Genomic DNA, 19,168 nt, shown 5'->3' with positions numbered 1-19,168 from the left:
GACAATGCGTTTGTACGGACACAGAGCCAAACTTTACGGATTGCGTTGATGTATACATGTGTGGCCTCAGCCGATTTCAATCGATGTTGCGTCCAGATATGATGTGTATCTTATATGTTCTCGATCTTACAGTACAGTAATCAGTCAGAACGTGGTCTGCGCAAAGCAGGTAATCATAGCATCAATGCGAGGCCGAAGGAAGATCTGTAATCATCTGTTCAATTAGTACGTGCTGTGACTGTATTCAGTTATATTGGGTTGCCATGAGCTTGACTTGTCTCCAAGGCCGGAAGTACTCGGGTATCGCTCAACTTCTGAAAGCAGCGGGTTTTGTACCGAAATCTTCCGGAAGAAGCCAGACATATACTCGCTCTAGAATGCTTGCAGATGAGACAGCAAGCAGCCATCAAGTCACCCAAGCGTCACGCGAAGAGACAAGCTACTGAAGTTGACACCAAGGTTGCCGACGGTTGCCTCTTCAAAACAAACAAAGGGCACTCAGCCTGCGAAAACTACACCAACCAAAATGAATTGACTGCTGCGACACCCCCAGTTCTGACGGTGAGCGCATAAATTGTTTTGCAGGAATGTTAAAATTGATCAACGAAGTAGATTAGTGAAGACAACAGCTTACGTACACCCTCCTAACAATTATTGTGATGATGTTGTCCCTTACCTATAAGCAGACCAATTTCCCAGTCTGCGAATTCGAGTTGTGGCTTGGGTTGTATGATAGAGCCACGACCGTCTCCTTGCTTTGCACCTACAAAACTCATGTTATCTCATGGGTGCTGGATTTGGGGAATATAGCGTGGCGAAAATTCACTGTCACTGTTCTGCTCTGACCGAATTTCTAGTTGAAGCAAGCACTGTGTCGAGCATCTTCAGCCGACGACTTGCATTCGTTGGCTTTCATTGCTCAAGGCGAGGGCGTTGAAGTCTTTCTTCACGTGTGTTATCGTGAACGCGATGACCTCCAGAGCGTCACCACAATGTGATGGGAAGGTTCCAGTGATCGGACCGTGCCTTAACTCACAAGAGTTCAGTACAGTCATATACGGTAACTGAAAATTATTTTCTCATCAAACACACGCACCGCGAGGCTCAAGGAATTTCGCAGGGAGAATGTGTGCACATTTTGTGAATCACATGAGCGGCAATCTGTTCTTACAATTCGGTAGGCTGTACCACGATCGGCGAACTGCAGAAGCACGAATAGAATCGGCGCGACTGTAGTCACAGCCCAGACCTCTCAAGAAGATGTAAGAACCCCTGGTATCTCTGTAGTAAGATATCAGTTCCCATCGACGTACAATAGCATGTCCGGCTTACCCCTTCGTAACTCATTACCAGCTACTTATGAACAGTAATGCCCAGGGGGTACAATGTGCGAGGCAATCCCCGCGTTATTCGGAGTCTGAACAATGTGGCCAATCCGGTAGTTGTGACTACAGAAGCTGAGAATCGTTGTGCTGAGGGCCATGTCGAACCTAGTCTAGGTGACTTCCGGAGATAATTCGGAATAGTCTGGAATAGGGTACCTGAACACCTTTTGTTCCTGTCAAGAAGCCCGGTCGTTTACCTCAATTGAAGGCAGCTCGATACAGCTCGATAGCGGACGGTCGATGGTAGAATGGATGTGACAAATATTAGACGCTTCAGCCCTTGGCATTACTTTAGCTGTAAATGTAAGGTTCGTGCCTGAGGTTCACGAAATATGGCTGCACGACCAAGACTCAACTAGAGACATATCAGAGAGCGATCGTGTATCCCTATATCACCTGTGATAGCGCCCTCATGTTCATACAACGTATTCTCACCTCATGACACGCCTCTGACAGCTTCGACTGGCCGACCCGATAATGTCTTGGGCATTGCGTGGGATTTACACAGCAAGTGACGGTCGATTACGTGTCCCTGCACTGCGTGGCTTCAAGAAGTCATGCATGCCGTCCTTGAACCACATGGGCGGCAATCTGTTATTGGAGAGGTTTGAAGCCATAATACTGTGCTCGAGTTGCTTAGCTACGAAACAAGAAAGTATCAGCGTGCAGACGCACGGCTGTGATGCGCGGAAAGATTATAAAGATGCCTTCGCACCCTTGCAATAGGACATCCTTCTGCAGCCGCAGTCACCAGCAGAACTCGTCCGCCCATCCGGTCGGCCACCTAGCTTCACCCGCAGCAGTAACGACGGTCAGGAAGAGACCATCATGCCGGAGGAGTCTTTGACCATCAGTCTGGAGGACTTGATCGATCAAGCTCCTGAGTCTCCAGAGACAGAGAACACTCCGTGAGTCAGCCCAAATGCAACCGCACTAGGCGCACCTTCATGACTCGAGCATGCCACAGTGGCCAAGAATCAGCTACAGAGAATGCTACTCAAATCATTGCAGCTCCCGTCCAAGCCGAGGAGAGTGCTGACCCACCCGTCCCTGAGGAGTGAGCGAGATTAGTGCATCCTCGAGTATAATGCTTATGTCATGTCGTCTTGTCAGCCTCGTGGGTGGAGAGGACGCAGATGAGTACGCACTTGTCTCTGATGTATCCATGAATCATGACCGAAAGGCACTCCACTTTCAGAGATTGTGAAGACTACCTTGAATGGCGCCCCCGAGGCAGGTGGGCTCCCCCTACAGTTGCAAGGCCCATCCCGAAACCCAAACCGGGCAAGAAGAAAGATGATGATAAGGATAAGGACAAGGACAAGAAGAAACGCAAGGACGATAAGGACAAGGATAAGGGTAAAGGCAAGACTCAGGCAGGGCGAGGTTAAGGACGAAAGCTCTCTAGTTCGATCCTTAGCCATTTTTGAAAGGAAAAGGCGCATTCCTACAAGGGCAGCATGGAAGACTGATTACCTGACTGTCTGGCAATCGAACGTATCTTTTTCGGCACTGCCTTGATTCTGAACGAGCTCAAAGCGACCTATGCCACGATGACAGGCAAGTCGCTGTTGCGATGAGGGCTTGCAAATTATACTTGGAATATCTGTGCACCTCCAAGAGTGAACAATGTCCGCAAAGTCCGACCGCGCCAGATGCCGAGCCAAGGCTGGCTTTGATGGAGCTGCAAAATGATCCTTTCGGCTATTAACAAATAAACAGACAAAGGTGACAGTCTTGCGTACACAGAAACTTGTGGCGGGTAACCACCCCCCCTCCAATCGGTACGACTTGTGCGGCACTCAAGCCTCGTTTGTTCTAGCCTCTTATCCCAATACTGTCGACATCCTCTCCTCCACCAAGCAGTCAATATACGTCTGTAAGTGCTAAGCAGTATTAATGGCCCCTCCTCGTGCCGGCATGCAGGTCTAGAAGGATCGACATGCTTCTCGCGAGGCAGTACGAATAAAATGCATCGTGTGAGACGGAAATGGGAGTGGCGGCTGAATGCAATAATCACAAGGGCAAACTCATCTTCCTGCTCGTTAGCATGCATGACAGACCAATGGATCCGGCGGGCGCGAGGGCTCACGCAATACAATGAATACCGCCGTCCCCTCGGCAAAACCACAACGCACCGCATGTATGTCTTCTCGAACCACGAACCGCAGGACCATATCAAATACGCAACAGAGCTCTGCAGAGCCATGCACTGGTGGCGGTAGGGTCGAGAAGAGGCACTGCTAATCAGAGCGTCAATCGGCATCTGTGAGGCAGGAATATATGCAATATAGGACACCCAGCGCACTTATCGTGATCACCTCTCCTGTGTACCACCAAGCCCTCGACCTCGGTACAAGGGCTGCTGGTTGACGCGCATACTGTCGTGTCCAGACTACACCCAATCAACCACGCCAGTGTTCAGGTTACGATGGGAAAAGCTAGTGTTACGAGCGGTATGCCCCACGACGCGTATATGCCCATCAGTATCCGTTTATGAGCAGCCTTATAGGAGTGGTTAAGGCAGGCAAGCTCAAGGAAATCACCAAGTACGGTGGATCCACCACCATGCAGGGAGGGAGCAGTTCCAAAGGTAGTGGATCCACCGCCACGCAGGGAGTTAACAATCCGAAGGGTAGAGGCTCATCCCAAGGGACGAAATCCACAGCATCGAACCTCAAGAAATAGTACACCCTTGCTATGCGTGGTGAGCCGTCAATACCACCACCAAAACCTCCTCAACTTCTCACGCTGAAATTGTGTCGACTAGATTGGTGATCGTGATGATGATACATTTGTGCATAACATCGCAGAGAAAATAGTAACAGCCGTCTTCCGGTGAATAATGTCAGTACGATTGCGATGAAAGAAAGGCTGGACGTACACATGTCATGATCATGAACCGATCCTCTACATCATTCCTTCAGCCGGACTTCCTGCCGTCGTATGATGCTCCGGAATATCCAAGCTTCTCTACGCGAACCGAACCCCAGCGGGCCCTTCTTTCCTAGCTGCACGCTCCCGTCCAGCTTGTAGCCAAGGTGATTGAACTCCCGCAGCATACACGCGTGGAATATATTCTTGCTCATCTCCCGCGCTGTTTAAGTATCGAGAGTTTAGTCATGTATCGGAATAAGAATTGTGTCTGACACCCACAGCGAAGACCATCTCGTTTGACCTCAATGATGTGGACGCCATCTTCATTCGCGCCAAATGATTGGACTTTGCGCGGAAATAATGGTCGCAGGGTTTGTGCCAACTGCTCTGCAGCGTCCGGAGGAGCATCAAGAAGAGACAGCCTCATTTTAGAACGCGAAAACATCGCCATGAATACGTGAGCGTCGGGATCGGCTGCTCCGTTGACGAAGATCAGCCGCGGAGGTCTTGGCTATATACCAACCATGAGAGCGACATCGGAGATACCAAGAAATGGCACCTACTGCGCATGCCGTTTGGACCGTGGTTAGGTACGAGTATCCCTGCAAAGGTAATCAGAAATGAACACATTTACATTCCGAATCCACATCATATACCTGTCGTGCCAAGACCACGAACAAGCGACACACGAGTCTCTGTGCTCTGAATACGCATGTCCGTTAGCGTCATAGAAAAACAAATTATGCAGACGCCGCACAGAATGGCATCTGCGCCAACACAGGTCCAAGGGCTTCCCCCGAACCGGACGCGCCAGTAATCACGCTTGCTCTCTTCGGCTGCGACACCTTGCGGCCACATCGGCAAAATGCTCTCTCTGAGATCGTCCAGGGTTTCCTGGTATGCAATGCTGTCCATCCTGATCTCATTTGTCCCATGCAGTGACAGGAACAGATGGTCTGCGGAAGTCACGACCGAACAAGTTAAAGAACTGTCGGATTCAGGTGATATATGCGACAAACCTGGAACAAGTGCAGGGAGCGAATTCGCACGCGGTCCAGTCAACGAGTTCACCCTTTGCCGGCTCTCGGAGGCTGCTGAGCGTTGTGAACGCTGTCTAGACAGTGAAACCGATCTTTCGAATGATTTTCTCTTCTTCATTGCAGACCTCAGGGGCGCCGCCGGGGTGGAGGGTCTGCTGTTAACGCTAGCAGTGGTGGTTGAAGATGAAGTACGGCCAAGCTTCCTCCGCGGCGGGGCTGGGGTCGGATACTGAGCCTGAGTATCATACGAGGCAGCATAGGTCGGAAACGGGGCCGCTACATTCTGCTGTGGCGGGGGGAGATAAGGATGGTAGGCCGTGTAGGACCCATAGTATGTCGCCTGCGGCTGAGCATACTGAGAGGGATAGTAGGGCGGTTCGCCGTTGTGATACGGCTGCATGACTGGGTCTCAGTGAACGGGAGGTAAGGAGGGCTCGACGGAAATACAAGACACAGAGAAGAGAAGGCGAGCAGAAGAAGATTGTGAGGTATTCATGAGGCCGCTGAGTTTGGGCGTCTGGTATAAGGAGAAGCCTGCAACGTGCCCTGGCTCAAGGCCTGGTGTTCGCAAGTCCTGGGAGTGCGCGAGAACGCATGTTGTTCTGCTTGGCGAACACGAGACCCTGACGCAACTGTTTGGGACGGCAAAAGGGGCACACCGCTGGACGTTTTACGCATTTCTAGTTCAAGAGGAGATGACAAGTGCTCGCTGAGTGCACGCGCGGACGAGACGGCAGTTTCACGCCATTACGAACCACTCTCTCACGCACCCGAGTCCGCTAGTGTACCCCACTCAATTTCCTGTTTACAGTCAGCGGGGTACGCTGTCCTTCTTGTCTCCAGACACTCACCATGGCCTCGACGTTCTTTTCATGGCTGCGCTCCCCAAAAGCACGAGAGTATTTCTTCAGTAAGTATACACATACTCGCCGCGGACGTGCTATGACTCTGACCCGATCTGGCACTCCAAGGCACTCACTTCTGGGGACCGGTTCGTGATTCGTACGTCCCTTTGTCTGCCCCGCCTGACCTCAGGCCAACAGGTCGCGAACTGGGGGCTCCCTCTGGCCGCTCTGGCCGACTTGCAGAAGGATGAGGACGTTATCTCGGGCGCAATGACTACGGCATTGACAGCTTACTCGTGAGTGACCTTCGCGTCTAGATTAGGCTGGTTGTAATAATGCCCCACCAGCCTTGTCTTCATGCGTTTCGGTGAGTATTGTTCCCTTAAGCTATGCGCCGCTACAGCTCATATGTCGCATCCAGCCTGGCGAGTCCAGCCACGCAATTACCTACTCTTCGCCTGTCACGCGACAAATGCGACAGCGCAGACGATACAAGGCGGCCGCTTCATCAACTACTGGTATATGGGTGGGAAAGAACGAGCAAAGCAAGAGCAGCCGCTGAAAGCATAGCATCCCATTGCTCATGTCGTAGCTATCCTCTCCTAGATCTGGTATGTACTGCCCAGGATAATTGTCCGATCCTCATACCCTACAAAATGAGATGATTCGCAAAATCTCCTTAAATTTACCAAAACCCATCGTCAGCGTCAGCTCCACCTTTGCGCTTCTTCCCGCCTTTGCTTTGTGCGAGGGCCTGGCGCTCATACATCTCTGCAATCTGCAAGGATGTCAGCTAGTGTACAGAATGACACCGACTAACACTACTCACCTGATCTGGCCCTGTCGCGTCGTCGGCGGACTTGTCATCTCGCACTCGAATGAACCGAGGGAACCGCAGCGAGATACCCCTCTCCTCAACCTATTGTGCGTTAGCGAGCGCAACAGAATATCAGCTTCGAACTCACTAGTCCTTGGGCCGCTGTGTACACTGGACTCAGACTGAGATCCGCAGTCAGGACCTCCCAAACAACCTTCGGCTCAAACCACACATCTGGCTTTGCACCGCCGACCTTGATATCACCGCGGGGCTTCGTGATCTCCAGAGGTTTTAACGCGTCGTAATGTGCCTGCAACATTTCTTCGCTGAATCCCGTGCCAATCTTGCAGATGGTCTGGTACTCCTCCGCCTCAGTATCGTAGCATGCCAGGAGGAACGCGCCGTAGACGTTCGTGCGCTTGCCCTTCCCATAGTATCCCCCCACCACGATCAGATCGAGCGAGTCGCCGACACCAGCTAGATAATCTTTCTTGAGCTGGAAAGCGACACTCGTCATGATCGTCGTTTCGGAAGCAGTTGGAGGTATTACGCACCTTCAGCCAATTGACACTCCTCCGACTTGGCTCGTAATTGCTGGCGTCGCCTTCCAGCATCTTGACCATGAGACCCTCGCAACCATCTTTGACGCTCTCTTCTAGGAAAGCCTGGATCTCGTCGGTAGTCTCGCTGTCCGAGGATTTCGCGAAATTAAACTCTCCATCCACGGGCTGGAAATGCTCCCGCAGAAGCTGTCGTCGTTCCGCGAGCGGCTTGCGCAGCAGGGGCTGATGGAAGTTTCCTGTATCAGTGCCATGGAGTGGAAACCGAGAAGCAGACTATGACGCACTTCGCCGTTGAGATAGAGTAAATCAAAAGCAAAGAGGCAAACTCGGACTTGGATGTCCTCAATCTTTACGTCCTTCCGCTTTCGCCTACTGAGTTCTTGGAAAGGCATCAGCTTGCCAGTGTCCTTGTCGATAGCGACTGCCTCAGCATCGAGCACAAATGATTTCGTGTTCTCCTTGATACACTGATGGTCGGCGTCAGTTATCTGCTAGTTTCAAGGAATAGTCAGTGACTGACATGCGGGAGCTGTTCAGTCAAATCAGGATATTTTCTGCTCATATCCTCGGAGTTCCTGCTGAAAACACCAACAGTGCCATCCTCCAGCAGGTGGACCTGCCAATACTTGTCATTGAGCCATCAGAAGAAAAGCGGATTTAACATTATGTACCTGGGCACGTTCGCCGTCGTACTTGTACTCACAAGTGAAGCGTTTGTTCTCGAACCTGTCAAGCACTTCCCCGATCGCCTTCGTCGGCTTTGCAAGCATGGGCTTGAGTGGAACGCCTGGCGTGAGCTTGCATTCATCAGGCAGTTTGTCAATGCCGGCTTCCAGTAGTGCGGGGATGACTAGGTCATATGTCGGCAGCTCGCTGGGATACTGCGGTCTGTGACTGAACAGTGATCAGATATGAAAGGCAGTCACCTATACACCGACTTGATGATTCCCGCGCTGTACTCCAGTCGCGCTGTGAGCTTTTCTTGGTTCATCTTCTTGTTCGCTACAATCAATGTGAACACAAAGTAGTCATTGCCCCAATCAATCGTGCACCTACCTCGTTCCTGCTCTGCCAAGACGAAGGCATGCGCCAAGGCAACTAGCACAGTACGCTCTGCGTTGCCTATGCGTAGCTTGCCCTCGAGACTGCGGACAATGTATTTCGCCTCAGAGCCCTGGCATGCCGCAAGTAATTTGGTGATGATGGACACTTTCTTATTTTGAGACTGCAAGGTCCGTTAGAGTAGTCTGATCCCAGCAACGAGGTCGACTTGCCGAGTGGCCAGTACTAAGCGCAATCTCCTTGAGATTTGCGAATACAAAAGGTACGGTTAGCGGCTTCGGTTTGAAGAGGGTCTTCTGGCTATTCTTCGAATTCTACGCAGGATATCATGAATCCAAACAGCATGTCACTGTCATCGCAGGCACTGACCATAGCTACAAGTCCCAAGTCGCCCTCCTTCTTGAGATCGGCCTTGACGACAGCGAGACTCCGGCCGGTAGATTCGCCGATGGCTTTGATTAGTAGACTTTCGCCGATACCAAGCTCGATGCCCACGTAATCTGGACTTAACTGTGGCGGAATAAGTATCGAGGAGAAACGGACATCGATGGAGAGACGCACGCGATTGATACACAAGTAGACCGCTTGCAATAATGACTTCGTGTCTCCTTTAGCACTACGTTGAATGACAAGCAAGAAGAATGCGGTCAGCAGAGCTGTCTTCTCTAGTCGTTTTGTCGTTGCTTCGATCAGAGAGAACACCTTCGCTAGAGCGGCATATGGAACACTAGTTGGGGGTACGTCAATGCAGGCAAGAGACTACGTGTTCACAGAAACGTACGGATCGCCCACTTTCCAGCCTCCTTCGATATCGACTTCTTTCGTCCTGGAAAGTGCTGCCTCGGCGCTGAGAGACCGTTCAGAGCAACAAAGCGCGAGGAAGCCTCATAGCTTACTTTTGTGACGCTACGCCTTCCTCTTCCTCTAATTCCTCTTCTAGGTCTTCCCCGTCCTCATCTTCATTTTCGGCCTCCGAGGTCGCCACTTCCTTATCTTCCTCAGGAACCTCCTTCTCAGGTTCCTGGACCGGCTGGGCCCTCCTACGTTTGGATGGCAATGGAACGGGAACCGCAACCACGTTGCCCTTATGTGATTTCCTGGTGGGCTTAGCCTTGTGCTCTTCCTTGGATGGTGGAGGCTTCGATTTCTCTATGGGAGCCGTAAGCCTACACTAGCGACGTGAGGATACTGCGCGTGATACTCACCAGAGCCAGAGCCTTCCTCATCTGAGTCGACAATTCGGCGTTTCTTGACTTTGGGCTGTTGATCTATCTTGTTCGCTGCTCAGGATTATCAGAGATTAATATTATTCACACTCGTTCTGGGCTCTTACTTTCTGCGGCGATAGGCGACTGCTTGCGCTTTACCGCGGAATGCTCTTCTAAGCCACAAGTCAGGTCAGCTCCGGTAGCGATCTCACGTTGTACGCGTACTAGTGTCCTCCGCAGCCTCTGCTTCGGACGCAGGCGAGCTTTCCTCTTTCTTAGACATGACCTCGCCTCGCTTCTTCTTGCCGGCCCACATCTCCTCAAGCTTCGACTGCTGGGCTGGTGCGGCTTTGGAACCTGCAGGCATTTGGAAGAATTTACCTACAGTTGAATTCGCATTCGTTCACATGGCCCGGGAGGAACGACCTACCGAGAGTCTGTTGTCGACCCATTGAAGCACGAGGAATAGGCAGAAGGTGGCTGAGACGCGGTAAGTACGCGCGCGGTCGGACGCGTCTGATCGTGACCGTGAGGAACATGCGGTTTACCACGCGTCGTGTCGCGTCGCGTCACGGTTGAGTCTGTCCCGCGTAGATGTCCCTTGAAACGACCGATGCAGGTATGGTCAATTGTTCGGATGCTTGTATCCTACACACAGTTCGTGGTCGGTTCTTAGCGGGCTAATGAGGTCACAATGAAAGGCAAGAGAGCGCTATCACACGTATTTCGCCTTGTTGCTGCATGTCGCCTTAAATGTGACATCGTGTTCACTTGTGTTCATCGCGTGGCCATGGGATGATTTCAGCACCAAATTTCCAACTGTGGATGCGAGTCGTCTCGCTACGCGCACTTCGAGCCGTGAAACCTGCGTGACGCCAGCTTCATGTATGTGTCATTTCCACTAAGCGTGCTGTTGAGGCAAACAGGCAAATCCGTGCTAAGATTATATTCTTCTACAGGAACATTGATGCTGACACATGTTGTTGCGGCCACCAAGACTCCTCAGTGGCCCGGCAACGTGATACAGCTCACAGATTTTCGGCCTCGGGCATATGTTCGTTGGTGTCCGACCAAGCTGCAGACCATACAATGGTTTCCGTCATCACTATTCGTGGGAATGATGTGGTCAACCGTGACAAAACAAAATTCAAATGGAAGCACTGGGTAAGCCTCCATTGGTATCACGACTGATTGTCTTGTACCCACAACCTATAGGGACGTACCTGTCGTGTAGTACTTGTGGTTCCCGTGAGATTACTCTCACAGCCTGGGTGACGTGTCCTGATGGAACTGTCTACCAGGGCCTTTTGCGCCGCAATGAAACGGGTCCTTGTTTTGCATCGGTCTCGATTTACGCACAGCGATCGAGACGGCTGGACCTGATATCGTGCCTGTGCCGTAAGTGTTTGCGCAATTGAGGTACTCCAGTCTCCTGGAAGCCTTCACTCCGGTCAGTAAACTATGATCGTGCGGTGCTTCCGTTCTAAATGATCATCATGGTCAGTGTCTTATCCCACGTTTCATCATCCCTAACACTGATTGTGAGCACAGGGTATATTTGTATATACAGCAAAGGGGTCGCCATCCCTCCCGGATACTTCAAAGAGCGCGCCTTCATCTCACCGCCCGACGTTGCATTGCGGTCCATCTCGCCTAATATCAGATGTTGGACGGCGTCCGCTCGTCCACCAATCCATGTACTCGCTGAGAACGCAGCTATAGGGCATCGTGCCACCCACTACTTCCACCCCGTTCGTATCCTCAGAATTATACGGGTTTCCTCGGTGGGCGGTGGGCGTAATGACTGTAGACATCCGGACTGTGGTTATAATTCTGCAGGTCGGTCTCATAGAGCGCGTCAGTGGTTTCTTTAGTGTTAATGGTTGGAATCCAGCTGGGTAGCATTGTTCTACTCTTGGCGCTTCTTGCGACGCCCACTCGAAAGCATCCTATCGTGAATACTTTCGTTGTTGCATCAATATCGCGCTCCATTATGGATGTTCTACCGTCTCTGCTATATGTCATCAGATTCTCAAGCGAGCTCGGGACGAACCTGGAGTCCCACCCAGGTTTAGCCCATTTCTGCATCGCAGATACTCTCATGTAAGTCTTCTAGTCACTCAATGGTCACGTTGCTAATATCGATGTAGCCTCACATATCTCACAATCACAAAGGCCGCTTTTGCAATCAGCTTCACACTGGTAAAACATCTGTTTATGCTCATCTACAAGATGATTGATTTGCATGATTGTGCCAGCCATGTCTCTACCTGGCCCACAAGTTATCCCGTCCTTGCGAAAGGCTTGAGGCTTCTGAGTCGACATCCGAATTCTATAGGCGAACTATTGTTGCACTTTGTGCTGGTCCCTTTGGTACGTCTATCAAAATTCTCAGGAACGCGGTACATCACATGAATGCCACTGGCTGTAGTTTGGGGTTTACCATGGGTCATTATCGTAGTTTCAGCCTTACGACATCCACTCCAGTTACATCCATCATTCAGCTCGGTGAGTCAATGATCCGCTTTCGATGGTGACATGGTTTATATTGTGTTTTTGGTAGACCGTCTGTACTGTTAACGCTACCAAAGCGCAGATTGCCACCTTGGTTTTCATACTCATCCCGCTGGCGATCGCAATCATTGTGTCGCTTTTGCTCCTACTAATACTGTGGAGAAATTATAAGCTCCCCGATCTCCACCATAGCGTAGAGCTTTTGCATCCAACCCGCATTATCCGCTTTGTTGCTCTAGTCTCAACAACCATGGTATCCGCGGTCCTGTACTCCATCGTCCTCGCGACGTGGGTGCATTCACGCCGCAACATCGAGTGGACCGAATGCTTCCAAGCATGGCAGGCGACAAGTGCAATGTGGGAAGGTGAGCCTCTACGAGTCTGAGACATATGAGGCCACTGAGGACACAATGCCAGCCATTTCACCCCTCATCTACTTCCTCATCTTCGCTGCGCAGGAGGAAGTGTATACGATCTGGTATAAGTGGCTCCGGTGGGCCACGTCTTGCTGTCGCAGGAGATGTTCGCGCTCAAGCCGCAAGACTCCCGCAGACAAGAGGAAGAGCGGCCATCCATCTCGCCAGCCATCTCAGGTCTTTGCTTGGCTACTCGGACTGTGTGCCGGAGCGGAGCAATCGGACGCAGGAGATACGACATTGTCGGAGTTGACTGCAACCCAGAAGAACCGCCCTCCAGTATATGAAGTGATCGAGGTTCCGTCGGGGGAGCCCTGCCGCCAGGAGTTGGCCGGGCACATCATTCAAGGACCATTTCCAATGCCATGTCTCGAACTTCGTCGTCACGATGGACTAACACCCGCTCCTCATACGTCCAGAAGCAGGGGTGAAACACCTCAGCAATCCCCGATATTTAGGACTATGCCGTCGCTTACTGCGCTCGGTGGAAAGGATGACGGTCGAGCTTCATCCGGACGATCGGACAAGGCAGACCAGTTGGGGGAGGTCGAGGAGCACGGAGTAGAGTCACAGGACAGTATTTGGTATTCCAGTGATGATTCAAGACCTCCAACGCCGGATTCACCCCCTCTGAAAACCCAGACCGGAACATTTGGAAGGTGATATCAACGAGATGCAGTGTATTGTATGTACCGAGCACCACCTGAATGTACTTGTATGAACCCAACATCTGCGTCGGGACATAATAAAGTACTCTGATCTCGTGAAAACGACGTTCCATGGGGTACTGGGAAAGATGTGTCAAATCGGCAATCACCGAGCTATACAGTTGTAGCCGGTGTGGCTTGCTTCCTGCTGACCACGTGCTCCCAGACTACCCGACTTGTGAGTACGGCCAGCCCGCGCACCCACTGTATAACGACCCCGCCCTCAAGACTCTGCCATGGCTGATATTCAAGTGCGCTATCTTATGCGTAGCTTGTGTCACTTTTGCTAACTGAAAAGCATGTAGATCGAGAAGGCATACCAGAAGCAATTCCTCTTCCAAAACGCCAAAGCCCGTGGTGCGTACAGGAAGACCATGGTTGTCGGAGGGATATTGGGGAATTGACGGATTGCATAGGCGGGAAGAAGGTCTCAACGAAAGAAAAGCGGTGGTACAAGGATGTTGGCCTTGGCTTCAAGACGCCTTCCGAGGCGATCAGTGGCACCTACATTGGTCCGTATCCAATATTCACTCTCGTGGATGCTCCTAGACCTGCGTGACAACAGACAAGAAGTGCCCTTTCACCGGTAATGTCTCCATCCGTGGGCGTATCCTGACTGGCCGCGTTGTCTCGACAAAGATGACCCGCACAATCGTCATCCGCCGGGATTACCTCCATTACATCCCGAAGTACAGTGAGTACAGTAGCTGGATCCGTAAGGCTATGGTGTCCTTGACCGGTTTGCCGCAGACCGTTACGAGAAGCGCCACAAGAACTTGGCTGCGCATGTATCGCCGGCGTTCCGTGTCGAGGTTGGCGATATTGTGACCGTTGGTGAAGTGGCGCTTTTGTGCATAGGTTCTACAAGTACTCATCAGCCGCTCATATACAGGCCAGTGCCGACCACTGTCAAAAACTGTGCGTTTCAACGTCGTCCGGGTGTCTAAGAACAAGGCGGCCGCCAAGTCGTTCGGGAAGTTTTAGACAGTCGGCGGTAGTTGTGGCGGGGGACCGTAGGATATTGTGTCGTTGCTTTCTCATGTGTTATGGCCATGCATTCAAAATGACTATTGTGCACTATGCAAAGCCACTGATAGACCGAGCTGGAGTGACGGTGTTATTATGCAATACCATTGGGCCGCTCGGTGGCAGTTGCGAGATATGAAGCGTTGCAAACATCAGAAAACAAGTTGATTGAGTGCGTCGAGTCGAGGTCGCATTTAGCAGTTGCCCGTTCGGCTCTTCAGCACTGCTTGTTCCACCGCCGCCGCCCCTCCTGTAACTTAACCTGGTGCCTTCTTGACGCAAACGACGACGACTTTAGTTCCACCATTTCTATACCCCGACTCCCTTTTACATCATTTCGACAACTTTAGACCAAGCTGGCGCCCACACTCCTGTCTGTCTTCACCTCCAGGCTTGGTAGGTCCAGGTCGCAGTCACCGCAACCAGGCTCGCCCTCGACGTCTCCTCAGGCTCTCCCCATGGGCCAGCAGCAATCCAAGAAGACTCGCAAGAATGGAAAGGACAAGGACAAGGACGACTCCACATTCCCCGACGCCGCGTCCGGCGATGACACTGCGCGACAAGGCAGCCTTTCTCGAACACCAGACACTGCGAATGGTTCTGCTGCACCTGCATCCACCAAGGGCAATCCTGAGATCAGCGTCACGGAACCAGATGGGGAGGCAGCGCTGCAGAATGGCCATAGTTCCAGACCACCTGGACCAGATACCCAACCTCAACCGAACACGAACTCCTCGAAAGATGCTCCCTCACTTCCTTCTACAACATCGACATCGCCCCCAACGTCGCCGTCGCTGGGCTCAAAGCCCCCTCCTCTTGACATTCCCATGACTCAGACCATTCTCTCGAACAATTCCCCTTACCCCACACCAGGTTCTACGAACAGCTTCAATGTCGACCCTCTCGGATCACCAGGAAACGGGCGTAATGGGAGCGGGACAAAGCAACTGGATATTGACGATATGATTCAAAGACTGCTCGACGTTGGGTACACAGGCAAAGTCAGCAAATCGCTATGTCTCAAGAACGCGGAGATCGTTACCATATGCCAAGCCGCCCGCGAAGTGTTCTTGAGTCAGCCTACACTCGTTGAACTATCACCCCCCGTCAAGATTGTCGGCGACGTCCATGGACAATACTCGGACCTCATACGTCTGTTCGAGATGTGCGGTTTCCCACCAGCCGCCAACTACCTGTTCCTCGGCGATTATGTAGACAGGGGGAAGCAGAGTCTGGAGACGATTCTGCTGCTTCTGTGCTACAAAATCAAGTATCCGGAGAACTTCTTCCTACTTCGGGGAAACCACGAGTGCGCTAACGTTACACGAGGTAAGTCGACGTGCTGCTATATTTGATGGGAGAGTAACCTTTGTTAGTGTATGGGTTTTACGACGAGTGCAAACGAAGGTGTAATATCAAGATATGGAAGACGTTTATCGACGTCTTCAACTGTCTGCCCATTGCGGCCATCGTCGCCTCGAAGATTTTCTGTGTACATGGCGGACTCTCTCCGTCGCTACATTCAATGGACGAAATCAAGCGCATACAACGACCTACAGACGTCCCTGACTACGGGCTCCTCAATGACTTGTTATGGTCCGACCCATCGGACACAGCGGTGGACTGGGAGGACAATGAGCGTGGTGTCAGCTATTGTTTCGGAAAGTCGATCATCAACGACTTTCTCGTACGATATGACATGGACCTCATATGCCGGGCACATATGGTGGTCGAAGACGGTTATGAATTCTGGAACGACCGGACACTAGTGACCGTCTTCAGTGCACCGAATTACTGCGGTGGTGAGTTACAACCTGCGCTACCCCGTCGATCCCGTGCTCAAATTGGCATTAGAATTCGACAATTACGGAGCATGCATGAGGTGGGGCTGTGGTTCTCCCTTGCTTTACATATTTTGACCCTTTACTCGCAGTGTCTCTGAGGAGCTACTGTGCGCGTTCGAACTTCTGAAGCCGCTGGATGGCCCAGCACTCCGGAAGGAGATGACGAAGGCGAAACGGAAGACGTACGCCATACTCCACTGGCATTTCGGCTGCGTTTCACTCATCCAATTGACAGGTTGATGGCCACTACCACCTGATCCCTGAAGTTAATGCGTCTTTGCAGCAGCGATATACGATTATAATAGTTGAGGTGTGCCCCACTTGTGGCACAAACGAAACAGGTAGTTGCACGGTCACGTCCAGCCCTCCCGTTCTGTCGGGACGTTGTGGTCGGTCAGGGTGACGGCCCCACATATGACTCTTGTTCAGGCATGTGCGACGGACGGGGGTGTCCGCACAGAGCTGCTTGGTTACGGATACAGCTAACTTAACCTATCTTTCTCATATCCCTCCTCCTTTCCGCCCTGGCTGTGGGTGGCCGATATATCACTGGAGTCACGGACTGTCGTCGTGTACGATATCCGCGCATTCGCTTCGTCTGGTTGCACCGGGGTGATCATTCGCATTATTCTCTTTTCTGTCCCTAGTTGATCCCTCATTAGCATTCCGTGTTAGGTCCATTATTCGCTTCATTTGTGCTGTAGCTACATTGTGAAAACATGCATCACGCCCACCCAACGACGTGTGGTGGCATCATCATGGCACGCGATGCGACCCAGCCCTGTGACATCAGGACGACGCTTCGGCGATCGTACTCTTCCGCGGTGCTCAGCATTCCTGCGGCGTCAATGTCGCCGCATCATCATGTCGTATGCCAGAACTGCGAACGCCGCCACAATGATTCCGGATCCTACCAGGCTCCATGCCGTTATTGTGTCCACTGCGCCCCCAAATACGATGTCCGAAATGAAGACCATCACAATGGTGAGCAAACTTCCGACGGAGGTCACGATTGGTCCCCAGAATCCGAGAAGAATCTACAGCCACATGTCAGCTGACACCCGGTATAGGATGCGAGACACTTGCCATGAAGCCTGCATTGAAAACGACACCACTCAAAGCTATCCCGGCAATCACTAGCGCCTGCCTTGCGGTTGTAGGTAGCGCAAGGCGGGCGACACCGAAGAATTGCAGAAAGGGAATGGGTATCCACAGGACTAGGAACGTACAGACCCCAATCGCGGAGGTGAGCATGTTCGGATAGAGGCCGAATGGAGGGGGATGCAGCAACGCCGCCTCAGGAAGTTCAGTTTCCGCAAATGAGCTCTCCTCTTCACTCAATTCATCGTACGGAGATGTGAGCGGCGCGTACGCTTCATTCTCGGTATCGAGAACTTCCGGATCATTGGGAAGAGCGGCATAGATCTTGTATAGGACCTGATAGGCCCCGTACAGAATAGAGGCAGAGAGCGTCAATAGGTCCCCTATAAGCGGCGCGCTCGCACTCGGCTCCGGGGCACGCTCAAGCTTGTTCGGCATGGAGGCTGATTCTCCCTTGTCTGGACTGGTGCCACTGCCGCCATACACGACGGCGGTCGCACCGACTATAGAAAGGATTACCGCCGCCAGACGCCGAGGCTCCCACTTCAGTTTGAATAGCTTGACCGATAAGATGTACGCGAAGAAAGCATTAGTGTTCCATAGCGCAGTCACATCCGTGATTCTAGATCCGGTGAAGGTTATTTGGTAGGCAGACGAACGAGATTGAATGAACTTACGGCGCGAGCGACACAGCCATAAACCATAGCAATCCCGGAAGATTTGCGCCCGCTGTTAACAGTAACAGGAACCGCACAAATTGCCACTTTGGAAAGCTTGCGGCCTGCAGTGCGGAGGACGAGGGATGGAGGTGCTGCTGCAGTGCATGCACAAGACCAGCCCAGTAAGCCCGAAGCGGTATTTTCGTGGTTAATCGAAGAAAGACGAAATGCAAGGGCAGGATTATGGCGAAGGACGCATGGACAATATAGCTGACCGTGGACCATCAGTTGTATTCCGTAAAGACCAACCAACGTCGTTCGTCTGATGCGCTTACAATATAAGGAATGGCTGTCGATAGCCAAGGTCTACTTGCACGTACTGCGTGTATTTCAGTGAGTATCGTCTCGTGCCGGTGGGCTGTTGATGAACATACCTGAGTTAGTTGCGTCTCCACAACGAATGCAATGAGGCTCAGAACGAACAGAGTGACTGCGGACTTGCCCCCCAGATGCACGACCAATCCTCTATGCGTGCCTGCGGACTGGGAGGTCATCTTGTGTGAGACTGCGAGCGATGTGAAATCAGGGGGTCGTTCCCGCTGCTTGTCATCCGCACTCGTGCTGAGGTCGAGGGGGAAGTGAGGCGCGATAGCAAGGCTCTATATGCGTGCGACCAGCGCGTTTCCCAGACAGGCTGTCCGACTGCATAGCGTCTGCAAGGCCAGGATGTACGATCGAGGGTGAGTGGTACCACGTGATTCAGCCCTCGGCAGCGAGCTCGATCTCGACGTCGCGGCTACGGTGTCTTTGCTGGACGCTGTTCACTATGCTCCGTGCACTGCTCACAACTAGCAGGCCGCTGCTGACCCGCCTCAGGGCGGCAGCCCTGCACCATCCTCACTCGCATGCACACCTCATGGCGCCTCCAAGCACCCAAGCAATACCGGCCCTGGCAAGGGGCATGAAGGTCCGGTCATCCGTCAAGAGGATGTGCGATGGCTGCGCTGTGGTCAGGCGCAAGGGCAGAATATACATCATCTGCTCCAAGAACCCTAAGCACAAGCAGGTATGGAAGTTGTCATTGTCTCTCCTAGTATATCGCTG

The 19,168-nt window shown here is 52.1% G+C and overlaps 8 protein-coding genes across 8 annotated transcripts; 5 read left to right on the top strand and 3 right to left on the bottom strand.

Moving 5' to 3' along the window:
- Window positions 1-2,213: 2,213 nt before the first annotated feature.
- Window positions 2,214-2,776, top strand: POSPLADRAFT_1130124 (hypothetical protein; the record flags this gene model as incomplete). The annotated part of the gene is made up of 3 exons (XM_024483921.1): window positions 2,214-2,293; window positions 2,353-2,442; window positions 2,569-2,776. 3 exons carry the CDS (start codon window positions 2,214-2,216, stop codon window positions 2,774-2,776), a joined length of 378 nt encoding a protein of 125 aa, XP_024344345.1.
- A 1,524-nt stretch (window positions 2,777-4,300) lies between these two features.
- POSPLADRAFT_1042759 (hypothetical protein) lies at window positions 4,301-5,177 on the bottom strand (the record flags this gene model as incomplete). Its single annotated transcript, XM_024478158.1, has 4 exons — window positions 4,301-4,482; window positions 4,542-4,649; window positions 4,826-4,864; window positions 4,919-5,177. 4 exons carry the CDS (start codon window positions 5,175-5,177, stop codon window positions 4,301-4,303), a joined length of 588 nt encoding a protein of 195 aa, XP_024344344.1.
- Window positions 5,178-6,154: 977 nt separating this feature from the next.
- POSPLADRAFT_1051681 (hypothetical protein) lies at window positions 6,155-6,717 on the top strand (the record flags this gene model as incomplete). Its single annotated transcript, XM_024480195.1, has 5 exons — window positions 6,155-6,212; window positions 6,274-6,293; window positions 6,346-6,443; window positions 6,495-6,514; window positions 6,569-6,717. 5 exons carry the CDS (start codon window positions 6,155-6,157, stop codon window positions 6,715-6,717), a joined length of 345 nt encoding a protein of 114 aa, XP_024344343.1.
- Window positions 6,718-6,832: 115 nt separating this feature from the next.
- On the bottom strand, window positions 6,833-10,249 carry POSPLADRAFT_1042757 (hypothetical protein; the record flags this gene model as incomplete). The annotated part of the gene is made up of 16 exons (XM_024478157.1): window positions 6,833-6,925; window positions 6,977-7,066; window positions 7,113-7,460; window positions 7,519-7,749; window positions 7,812-7,994; window positions 8,048-8,143; window positions 8,199-8,400; window positions 8,454-8,529; window positions 8,584-8,752; window positions 8,802-8,903; window positions 8,959-9,099; window positions 9,151-9,316; window positions 9,371-9,436; window positions 9,486-9,738; window positions 10,023-10,178; window positions 10,228-10,249. The coding sequence occupies 16 exons, from the start codon at window positions 10,247-10,249 to the stop codon at window positions 6,833-6,835; spliced, it is 2,394 nt and encodes a 797-aa protein (XP_024344342.1).
- A 2,312-nt stretch (window positions 10,250-12,561) lies between these two features.
- On the top strand, window positions 12,562-13,390 carry POSPLADRAFT_1051679 (hypothetical protein; the record flags this gene model as incomplete). Its single annotated transcript, XM_024480194.1, has 2 exons — window positions 12,562-12,676; window positions 12,729-13,390. 2 exons carry the CDS (start codon window positions 12,562-12,564, stop codon window positions 13,388-13,390), a joined length of 777 nt encoding a protein of 258 aa, XP_024344341.1.
- A 280-nt stretch (window positions 13,391-13,670) lies between these two features.
- POSPLADRAFT_1051678 (hypothetical protein) lies at window positions 13,671-14,418 on the top strand (the record flags this gene model as incomplete). The annotated part of the gene is made up of 6 exons (XM_024480193.1): window positions 13,671-13,685; window positions 13,740-13,791; window positions 13,851-13,946; window positions 14,000-14,128; window positions 14,185-14,268; window positions 14,327-14,418. 6 exons carry the CDS (start codon window positions 13,671-13,673, stop codon window positions 14,416-14,418), a joined length of 468 nt encoding a protein of 155 aa, XP_024344340.1.
- Window positions 14,419-14,685: 267 nt separating this feature from the next.
- Window positions 14,686-17,059, top strand: POSPLADRAFT_1164951 (hypothetical protein). Its single transcript, XM_024487853.1, has 5 exons — window positions 14,686-15,789; window positions 15,837-16,262; window positions 16,315-16,342; window positions 16,394-16,486; window positions 16,540-17,059. The coding sequence occupies exons 1-5, from the start codon at window positions 14,919-14,921 to the stop codon at window positions 16,559-16,561; spliced, it is 1,440 nt and encodes a 479-aa protein (XP_024344339.1). The 5' UTR covers window positions 14,686-14,918; the 3' UTR covers window positions 16,562-17,059.
- On the bottom strand, window positions 16,978-18,618 carry POSPLADRAFT_1176407 (hypothetical protein; the record flags this gene model as incomplete). The annotated part of the gene is made up of 5 exons (XM_024488420.1): window positions 16,978-17,341; window positions 17,385-18,027; window positions 18,083-18,334; window positions 18,400-18,443; window positions 18,499-18,618. 5 exons carry the CDS (start codon window positions 18,616-18,618, stop codon window positions 17,150-17,152), a joined length of 1,251 nt encoding a protein of 416 aa, XP_024344338.1. The 3' UTR covers window positions 16,978-17,149.
- Window positions 18,619-19,168: the final 550 nt, after the last annotated feature.

Source organism: Postia placenta (genome assembly GCF_002117355.1).
Source record: "Postia placenta MAD-698-R-SB12 unplaced genomic scaffold POSPLAscaffold_1, whole genome shotgun sequence".
Lineage (NCBI taxonomy): Eukaryota > Fungi > Basidiomycota > Agaricomycetes > Polyporales > Adustoporiaceae > Rhodonia > Rhodonia placenta.
The sequence above is the reverse complement of the archived record's forward strand: the minus strand, read 5'-3'. Positions and strand labels throughout refer to the sequence as shown.

Excerpts from the sequence above, each read along its gene's own strand:
- POSPLADRAFT_1164951 (XM_024487853.1), top strand. The coding sequence starts at position 14,919 with ATGGGCCAGCAGCAATCCAAGAAGACTCGCAAGAATGGAAAGGACAAG. Across the intron at positions 15,790-15,836 it reads GTGCGCTAACGTTACACGAG|TGTATGGGTTTTACGACGAG; the intron begins GTAAGTCGACGT and ends AACCTTTGTTAG. Across the intron at positions 16,263-16,314 it reads TGCACCGAATTACTGCGGTG|AATTCGACAATTACGGAGCA; the intron begins GTGAGTTACAAC and ends AATTGGCATTAG.